The sequence below is a fragment of the Sinocyclocheilus grahami genome, unplaced genomic scaffold (assembly GCF_001515645.1).
Source record: "Sinocyclocheilus grahami isolate Dianchi unplaced genomic scaffold, SAMN03320097.WGS_v1.1 scaffold947.1, whole genome shotgun sequence".
In the NCBI taxonomy this organism is placed as follows: domain Eukaryota; kingdom Metazoa; phylum Chordata; class Actinopteri; order Cypriniformes; family Cyprinidae; genus Sinocyclocheilus; species Sinocyclocheilus grahami.
This window is the reverse complement of record NW_015506126.1, coordinates 313,289-323,941: the sequence shown is the minus strand read 5'-3', so window position 1 is coordinate 323,941 and position 10,653 is coordinate 313,289. Positions and strand designations below refer to the sequence as shown.

The window sequence follows — 10,653 nt, the reverse complement described above, 5'->3', positions numbered from 1 at the left end:
GCGCGCAGCTCAGCTCTCCGAATCAAAATGGCGGCGCCGCATGGCGCAAAACTGAAGGATTTAAAGTGTAATTTGACGGACTGTCCCGCAGCACAAGCGCACCAGGGCTCTCAGGTCGTGTATATGTTTCTGCTGTTTATCCGCAGGTGTTTATATAAAGACGCTGTGACGATGATCATGTGTAAAAAAGACGCTCCTCGCGCGAACACGTGGACGCCAGCGCGACTCGAGGCGGATGTGGAGTTACGCACGCGTTATAAAGCTCCAGAAATGCGCTTTTGAGAGCTTGTTAACTGCTCAAAGGTGGTTAAGTTTGTCGATCGTGTTTGTTTGACAGCTTTGGTACTCAATCAGTACGAAACGCCATTGAATGAATGAATGAAACGAGTCTTACGCGACCTTTTCTGCACGTGTTCATATTTAAATGCATGAATAAATGAATCATTGATTTTAACTGAAGCTTATTATCTTCACCGGCAGATAACGCTCACGTATTGATACGTGCGTAGCTCAAATGACGCTGACGTGACGCACGCACGCACGCCTGAATCATTCTCAGATCAAGATTCAATCCGAATCAGTTCATATTCACACTTAATACACTTCAGAAAATCACATTGAGAGTTTTGCAGAGTTTGTTCTTTAGTCCATGCGTGTGAACTACCTAGTATACTTCTATATGAACTTTACAATTTTATTTACTTTTACTTTACTTTACGTTTAGTCATTCAGCAGACGCTTTTATCCAAAGCGACTTACAAATAAGAAAAAGTAATGAAAACTAACAGCTAAAACGCTATAAATACTATGTATATATATGCACACATTTAAGAAAATGAAATAAATTAAATAAAAATGACAAATGCATACAACAACATTTCAAAAATAAAACATTTAAATGAAAAAAAGACGATTTTTTTATTTATTATTATTCTTATTTGTTATACAGATTTAAAATGCACACTTTTCTTTTCTAGTAATTATTTATTAACTAAGTTTCAACACTTAATAAAATATATAATTATGTTATATGTCTTACTTTATCGTTTTTACCGTAAAATAGTAAATCACGTTAAAATGAAGCGTTCGTTTGCAGAAAATTGAAACAATTTTCAGAAATCGTGTTTTTTTTATTGTGCGTTCCGGTTATTCTCAATCAGACTGCAGGTGGGTTATTTTGAGTAGGTTAAAAAATAACTAAAAATACAGCTAATACAATAAAAAACACGATTTTTGAAAATGAAAAAAAAACACGGAGTTATGTTTTTGCAAATAAACTCTTCATATATAAAATTAAATAAATTGTTACTATATAGTTAAGAAAATGTCAGTATTTACAGCTGTATTGTTACTGTAGTCGTTGTTTTTTGTCTATAATTACCATTGTGGCAAGTTCACAATATTACGTTTTTATTTTTGGGCAAATATTATTTAAATTATCTGCAGAATAAACACAATCATCAAACTGTAAATTTCGAGCTAGTGTACAACTTTTTAATATGCATATTTAAAATGTAAACTTTTCTGGTTAAATTATAGTCTAGCTATATACAATTTAATATATATTTTTATTACATTTAATTGATTTAATTTGAGTACTTAAAATGAGAAGTGTGATGAATTTTATAGTTTATTTCAGTCGATGTTTGTTTCAAAAATAGCTTTAATTAGTGATAGTGACACTTCTTAAAACAAATGGGAATTATGTAAACAATTGTATTATTGAAATGCAGAGTAGAATAAATATTTGATTGAAAAATAAATCCAAATTTTGTGTACAACCCAGTGTACCGAAAGTTTACAAAATTCATTATAGACAGTCTTAAAATTCAGATTTTCTTTTCTTGTAATTGTTTCTATTGAAACTATTAACTACTAAAATATAATAAAATATATATCGTTAATGTTATATTAATTTGTTACTTCTGTAAAATTAGAAATCAGATGACAGTGCTGGATTAAACCATGAACATGTATACTTTTTAACAAACTATATTCAGTAAAGTGCTTTGCTGTAGTTACAGGAAATATGACTTAAAGTCCCCGTGAAATCAAAATTAGAGTTTTTTGGGTGTTGGTATCAATATAAGGTTATCTATAAGGCAGTGTGCGCCAAAACAGTGACACAATTCGCGTTTAGAAGATATAAGCGTTCAAAGCACGCAGTTCGTCGCTTCCGACAAAACGGCTCAACGATTTTTGTGACGTCACATCGTACTTCAGCTTCTCATCACACTTTGTCCAATCAGACGCTCTCTAGAAGCCGAAGCCCCGCCCCCTACACTATAAAATCGACGCTGAAATCAGTCACTTGAACGGGAACGAGGAAAAAAATAAGTCTGGTTTTGCGCTGTGTCACGCTAACCACCGCACTGCGCACACACTCTGCTCTGGTCCGGAGACACGATAGCACGGAGCGGATCACACGCGCGAGTCGGCGCAGACCACAAGATGTATCGGAGCTATTTGAATTCTACACAGAATGCTATATTTTATAGCAATATGGATGAGATTGTGGCTGTCAAATGCGGCTTTACGGAGCTCAACGGCTCTAGCCCAAGCTGTGATATAAACGAACGCTATTGGATATTTTAAAAAGGGGCGGAGCTGCTTGATATGTCCCGCCCTGTCTTCCTGTTTCAGTTAAAATGACGTCAACACAGAGTAACGCTGTGTGTTTCTTAGCATTTCAGGGGACCTTTAAAGGGATACTCCACCCCAAAATGAAAATCTTGTCATTAAGCACTTACCCCCGTGTCGTTCTAAACCCGTAAAAGCTTCGTTCGTCTTCGGAACACAATTTAAGATATTTTGGATGAAACCCGGGAGGCTTGTGACGGTCCCATTGACTGCCAAGTAACTTACACTGTCAAGGTCCAGAAAAGTCTGAAAAGCATCGTCAGAATAGTCCATCTGCCATCAGTGGTTCAACCGTAACGTTATGAAGCGACGAGAATACTTTTTGTACGCGAAGAAAACAAAAATAACGACTTTATTCAACAATTTGTCTCCTCTGTGTCTCTCCGCATCACCGTAATGCCGTTTTGGAGAATATGAGCTGAACACAAGCAGCGTACGCTCTTCTGTGTCAGCCGCGCTGCACTGATGCGCTGTTTTTATTCAAATCAAAGCGTAAATGCACGTAGAAAACGTATCTTTGTGTCGCGGCTGACACAGAAGAGCGTACGCTGCTTGTGTTCAGCTCATATTCTCCAAATTGACTGCCAAGTAACTTACACTGTCAAGGTCCAGAAAAGTCTGAAAAGCATCGTCAGAATAGTCCATCTGCCATCAGTGGTTCAACCGTAACGTTATGAAGCGACGAGAATACTTTTTGTACGCGAAGAAAACAAAAATAACGACTTTATTCAATAATTTGTCTCCTCTGTGTCTCTCCGCATCACCGTAATGCCGTTTTGGAGAATATGAGCTGAACGCAAGCAGCACAAAGCCTCCCGGGTTTCATCCAAAATATCTTAAATTGTGTTCCGAAGACGAACGAAGCTTTTACGGGTTTAGAACGACACGGGGGTAAGAGATTAATGACAACATTTTCATTTTGGGGTGGAGTATCCCTTTAAGTTAACGGATTGTTGGACTGTTGTAATTCCTTATCATACTGACTTTACAGCTTTGACTTTACTGGAATATAAAGGCCAGAGTTTATCCTGCAGGATTTGAATCTGGCATTGTTTTCCAGGTCAAAAAAAGGTACACTTCTATAATGTACTTAAAGTGCTCTATTTTCGCGCACTAATTTTGTATGTATATAATATATATATCGACTAAGTGTACTCAACTGTGCTATTTTGGGAAATAATTTATTTAGTCACCACTTGAAGAACCCATCTTTCATACACTAGTGCACTCAAGTGGTGACTAAATACAGAGATAGTAAGTTAAAAGCACATTTTAGTTCATATTCATGGTGTCCCGGAATAGCACAGTTGAGTCGATCTTAAGAAGTGCTAAAGAATCACTTTTAGTGCATTAAGTACAAAATTAGTGCGTGAAAATAGAGCACTTTAAGTACATTATAGAAGTGCACTTAGTTTTTTTTAACCTGGGTTGTGTGATTTGTTTTATCCACAGGTTGAATTTATGAAACGCGATGTTCCCGTCTTCGAGCTGGATGTCGGAAGGATCTCCGATGCGCTTCACGGAAGCCTGGATCCGTCCATTTTATCCATCTTTCAGGAGAAGACGCCGACGAACAGCATGGAGAGCGAGGCGTCGCTGCTGTCCGCTCTGACCGAGATGTTGGATAGCGTGGACGTCGAGACGCTGTCGCCATTCGACACGCTGCCAGACGCGGAGATCTTCTCGGCTCAGAAGGGTTCGGATCACACGGTTAGTCGACACGGACATGCTATCATTGTTTACTAGGGATGTAATGATATATCAATATCGTGATATCGCGATAGCAAAACTGTCTCGATATTATCGCGGTCACAATCAATGAATCAACATTTATTGGCCAAGTATGCATAACATACAAGGAATTACAATGTTTCACAAGAGACAACAAACAATAGAATTTAAAGTCTTTATGGCTACTAGAAAAAGCTATTCTGAAATCTGGAAGTTCTCGTGACGGTATGAAACGATAGGTGTGTGTAGTTTTTCAAATACATTTAAACTTCTTATTGTAACATAAAAGGTGTTTAAAGTAGTGTTTTGGGTCATTCTGCTTCGGCACAGTATCTCAAACGAACTCGAACCGAAAGCACAATATGCTTCATCTCTTCATCAAGTCTGTTTCAAAGTGAAGCACACACTTGGTTCAGACGATCGGCTCGTGATCCGGTGTTTTCTGCGTCTCAGAGCGACTCGTTCACACTGAATGAATGCGGTCCACTCCTTTATTTCACCTGCTGTGAGTTTAGCGCGCGTTTGGGAACGCAGCAGACACCAGTTATGCTTTATTTTCACGGCAGATGATGACAGCGTTTCTCTAGATTTGTAGCGAGACGTGTTTTTGTAATCCTGTTTTCACTGAAGCTGGAGTTTCCTTCTAAATAAAAGCTTAAAGTGCAGCATGAATCGCTGACAGCTAACGGTTTAAACGCAGGCCAGATTCACAAGATCTCTCTCAAGTGTAGAAACTAGGAAAGAAGTATTGTTATTTCTCTACTGTAGTATAAAGCTCAAATAATATAGCTATGATACATTCATTTTCTTTTATTTTACAGTGCAATTGTTTTATAATATATGGCTATTACTGTTATTATAATAATTAGTTTATCTTCCTAAAACAGCAGTGTGAGTGTAATTTAGACTGAGACAGTAGATCACAAATAAAAAGTTCTTTTTCTGACTTTTTCTGATTTAAGTTTTCTTAGTTAAGAACATGTGTCGCAGCTCTTCATTCTGAACTCTCAAAGTGCATTAGATTCCAATTCTTCATTTGTCTTCAAATATCACGATAAATATCGTATCGTGGACTTCATATCGCGATATTATCGTACCGTGAGGTTTTGATATCGTTACATCCCTATTGTTCAGTGTTTTAAAACGTGTTAAAGTATTTACTTCTGTCAAACGTGTTTCCGTCACAGCTCAGGAATCTGCTTCATTTGAGTCCGTCGTCTCCGGATCGGCCCAAAATCTCTCAATCAGCAGCCGTAAAGAAGTCCGGAAGAGTATGTTTCCTCTGGCTGCTCCGTTAATGAGCTGATCAAGACTCTTTCTCCACAGCGTCACACCCAGCTGATGATGGTCGAACTCAAACTAGATATTTCTCTAAATCTACTGTAACTGTTGTACGTGTTGTTGTGTCGAATCTAGAGCTCCACCGAGACTGGATTTTGCAGAAAACTATAACTAAGTTTTAAAAATCTAGCCGATAACCGATTAATTGGCCAGTCGTTAAACTAGTGCTAATTAAGAAATTAAAAATAATCACTTAATCATGAGAACGTTTTTGTAATTATTAAAATAAATAATAATAAAAAGTAGTTGTGCTTCGTCACACATTGATGATTTATATAGTATTGTCATGAAATATATTGTGAAATTATATACAAGAAAAAGAGAGAATAAAATAGCTAGAAATAAAATAAATTAAAATCAATATTTTTTAATTTTTTTAATTTTCAATAATAATAAAATAAATAGTATCATTATATATATATATATATATATATATATAAATTAAATAAAATAATATATATATATATATAGCTCTTATGCTTCTTTTTTACATAACTACTTCAAAAAGATTATTTTGTAAGAACAAAAATTTGAAAATTGACTTCTATATTTTATATATATATATATATAATAGTTGCTTCATCACATTATTTTATTTTATTGTCATGAAATATTGAAACGATTTACAAAAGAAAATTAAAATTTTTAAAATGTAATTTTCACATGGCATGTACAGTTTTTATTACATAAAATATATTTTATAATTCATATTATATGTATTTTACCTTGCTCTCGTATTTCTTTTACACATAATTACTTAAAATTTATTTTTAAAACTATGTTTTCTGTGCACACACATTCGCAAAGTATATATATACACATGAAATATTACACATTATATATATTTAATGTAAATATATTCGATTAAAATGTTTTCAAAGCAAGGTTATAATCATTAACTAAAAAAAACTAATGTTCCTTAAAATAATTGTGTTTACAGAACAAACTAAAATACAAAAATCAATGTTTATATATCAATATTTATCACACTTCCAAGACGAAGATAGTGCCAATTAAAAACTAAACGCTGTATATCGCTCGACCTCGAGTTGTGTCTCAAGTGTGTTTTCTCTCCTTCAGGAGGTCGTGATGTCCGACAGACAGTTAAGACCTCGTCGATATTTAGGGACGCAGAGCGAGAGCTCACAGCGAGGCGACGATGAGAAGAAGAGCCGATCTGTGAGAACCTTCCGGATCGAATCCGACCCGATATTCCCACAGGACTGCCGGGATTTACTTGCCGATTTAGTGAGACACATGCATCCGTACTGCGTCAGGACCGAGAAAGAGACGCGAGTGTGTGCGGAGGAGGAAGAGGAGGGGTTTGTTGATGTAGAAGGTTACGAGGAACAGGAAGAGAACATTCTGGACCGATCAGGAAAAGACTCGAATCCAAAAGCAGAACCAAATGCACAGAACGAAAATACGGATAGACGGGTGAAGAAGACGGTGACTTTTGCGTTAAACTTAATCTCCGTTCACGAGATTCCACCTGACGACGAGGAGACTTCTGAATCCACATCCTGTAAAAACGACATCACTTCCTCTCAGAAGCCCAAAGCGCTCAGTCTAGACCAGTACCGTCTCCTCAGACAGAAGAAGCCGCCTCTGGAGGACAAACGGATGGACTTCCGAACCAAATGGCCTTCGCTTCCCGAGCTTCCCAACAAGGAGCTTCCGCCAATCCTGGATCCAAACACATGGACATCTCCATCCAAAGACGCCAGGAAGGCTGTAGGTCTTCTCATTGACCCGCCAAACCCGGTTTTAGTGCCCTTGAAACCCACACGCCACACAAACTCAGAACCAGATGCTTGTGTTTCTTGTGAAGAGGGTCGAGTCTCTGAGGTCAAACCCGAAACTTTAGAAAGGAGACCGAAGCAGACGATGTGTGGAGAAATCGGTGAGCAGACCATTTGTCTCATTCATAAAGATATTGGACCACAAAACCAGTCATACGGGTCGATTTTTTGATGAGCTTTCCATCGATGTATGGTTTGTTAGGTGCTCGCTCGATTGAAAACAGTGACTGGTTTCTGAATAAATGCACTTACTCAACCGCTGTTGCTTTAATAGAGAAACAGGCTATTTTATACTAGTGTTCATAATGTAAACAGAAAGAGTGCATAAGTCTTTGGTATTCATTTATATAATAAAAAGCCTATAATAAATCAGTACACTAGATGAGGGACCACGAGTTCTGTTGATTTGTGTTTACTGGAGAAAGTGCAATACCTGAAATGCAAAATACATTTCTCAAATGACAACAATCATTACGATTATAATTTTGAGCTAAATAAATTTTTATCAGTTTAACCATAATACAGCACGACGAAAATGTGACTAAGATTTAATCGACTAAAACGCTCAGACATTTCGTTGAGTTAAACTTGACTGAACAAAAACAGGACAAGGCTGCCTAAATATGATAACATTCGAGTAAGACTAAGACTAAATAAAAGATGGCTGCAAAAAATAATACTGCTGTACGGATAATTAATAATAACCTTATTGCTAAAATGTCTAGCACTAGATATATATATATATATATATATATATATATATATATATAATAGAAAGTAAATAAAATAAATAAAAATACTTGATGTTCTAAAATAACTAAAAATAAAACCGAAATAAAAATAATAAAAACATAAGTAGATTTTTCAAATAACAGAAACTAATACAATGGAAAAAACAATATAGATATAAAAAATATACAAATGTAAAAATAAAAAAAATACTTTTTAAAGGTTTAGCTAAAATTAAAAGCAAATATGTAAACAATGTTTGTACAATAATTATGTGTGTGTGTGTGTATATATATATATACATGTGTGTAATGTTGAAACTAAATAAGCTACATACAAACATTGTAAAAATTTTTACTTTTAGCAACAAGATTACTGAAACTTAATTAAAAGGAATTTAAATAATTTATATAAAAACTATAGTAGTATATTCGTGATACTAAAATAAAAGTTTGATAGTTTCGTGTTTAAATTATAATTTAATATTTAATTTAAAATATTAATAAAAAGTAAATAGACTAAAATAAAAAACTAATAAAAAGTACTTTTTTAAAGGTTTAGCTCAAATATAAAAACAATGTTATTACAATAATTATATATATATATATGTGTAATGTAGAAACTAAATAAAAACTACAAACATTGTAAAAATTTTAACTTTTAGCAACAAGATTACTGAAACTTAAAAATTTAAATGGAAAATATGAAAAAAAGGAATTCAAATAATTTATATAAAAGCTATAGTAGTATATTCGTGATACTAAAATAAAAGTTTGATAGTGTTTCGTGTTGTGTTTGTTTTGCAGGAATTGAAGCCGCTGATCTGACCAGCCTTTTGGAGCAGTTTGAGACTCGAGGTAAATGATAAATGCACGTTCGTTTATGATCGCGTGTAATTGAATAGACACTATCAGCTCGTTTACATCAGGGCAGATTAGGGTTGGGTTCCGAAACCCGGGACCAATATGGCACCGGTAACCAGTATGTACTAGAACCGAATCCGAACGCAGATTTCGGTGCCATGCCTGAGCGATCGATTGAAATATGTGTCCTCTGGTTCTCCGAAACGCACGTAAGAAGCCTCATCACCGGCACCACACGTGAAAAATCATTTCCAGACTGAGAAAATATATATGTGAACAAGTCGGAAAGCTCTAATAATACAAATCCAACACATGTTTGTAGTAACGAGAGTGTCCGTGTTGTTTCCACATTCCGACTTAAAAGCACAACTCTGGAAACGAGAGCATCCGAGGAGCGCGTGAATGCAGTAATTACACTTGCTCTGATGGCAGCAGGTAGCCTTACATTAACTAAGCTAAACATGCTTAAAGCTAACCCTCCCTTATATTCACATTTCTAAACCTGCTGTCCAACAAAAGAGAACATAACCTTTTTACTCCACAACACCAGTCACATGCTTCCTTTTCTTCTTGTCACAGAACGAGGCAGAAAATATGTTCCATATGCTACTTAAAAAAGAATACATTGATTAGCAATAGATTATAAATTAGAGTGACCTTACGTCCTCTTTTTCCCGGACATGTCCTCTTTTTGGACCTTCGGATTCGGCTGTTTTCTTAATCCCGCTCCCGCTGAATCTCTGACCGTTGCCGCCTGCTCCAGCAACATGTGTTTCGCTCCCGCGATTTTCGTGTCCACTGCTTTAAACATTCTAATATTGAATATAATTTTGCCGCATCAGGGAGCCGCTCTCAGGATGCGGAGTATTTAAATATTTTTGAATGAGCGTTTGCGCCGTTTACTTTCACTTTCGATTTCGCGATCACACACACTCTGTGTAAAGGGAGCACATCTTACAAGATCAGATATTTGTCAGTGAGCTCAGGATCTGTTGAGCGTATACTCCAGCATGGTCTCGTTAGTCATCTCTCCTTATTCTCGACCTGTGATCAGGCAAAGCTGACTCCGGTAGCTCTTGTTGGATGCAGGGTTGCCAAGTCCACGTTTTTTCCACAGAATTGGGCTACTTTTAAACTGTTGCCATGGGCTGATTTTCCCAAGTGGGTTAAAGGTTTGAAATATTGCATAAATTACATTTGACTGAAATGCTTGTATTAAAACATTTTGCATTCTACCCATGATAAAACTTTCATGGACTTTTACATTAACTGTTCCCTCCTGGTGACCAGCTCAATCCAAGCAGCTGAGTCCTTAATATTTTCAAGAAACGGCTGAAAACACATCTCTTTCATCTTCATTTGACCCTCTAACTCTAGCACTCTCTATTCTAATGCTACTTCTAATTTTATTATTTATTATTTATTTTAAAAACTTGACCCTCTAACATTTGCACTCTCTATTCTTTTTCTGTTCTAATGGCCAATCCATCATTTTTTGGGGGATTTTTTTATTAATTTATTTTTTAATAAGTATCGGTTCAGGCACC

The 10,653-nt window shown here is 35.9% G+C and overlaps 1 protein-coding gene across 2 annotated transcripts in view; it reads left to right on the top strand.

Moving 5' to 3' along the window:
* LOC107564568 (peroxisome proliferator-activated receptor gamma coactivator-related protein 1-like) overlaps positions 1-10,653 on the top strand; it is a 28,952-nt gene continuing 18,299 nt past the window's right edge. The window contains exons 1-5 of one of the 2 annotated variants that reach the window (XM_016249672.1): positions 1-114; positions 4,093-4,350; positions 5,559-5,642; positions 6,793-7,615; positions 9,050-9,100. In XM_016249672.1, the coding sequence (XP_016105158.1) occupies positions 28-114; positions 4,093-4,350; positions 5,559-5,642; positions 6,793-7,615; positions 9,050-9,100 (1,303 nt within the window). In that variant the 5' untranslated portion in view covers positions 1-27. The remainder of the gene's footprint in view (positions 115-4,092; positions 4,351-5,558; positions 5,643-6,792; positions 7,616-9,049; positions 9,101-10,653) is intronic. The other variant, XM_016249674.1, reaches the window with a different exon arrangement.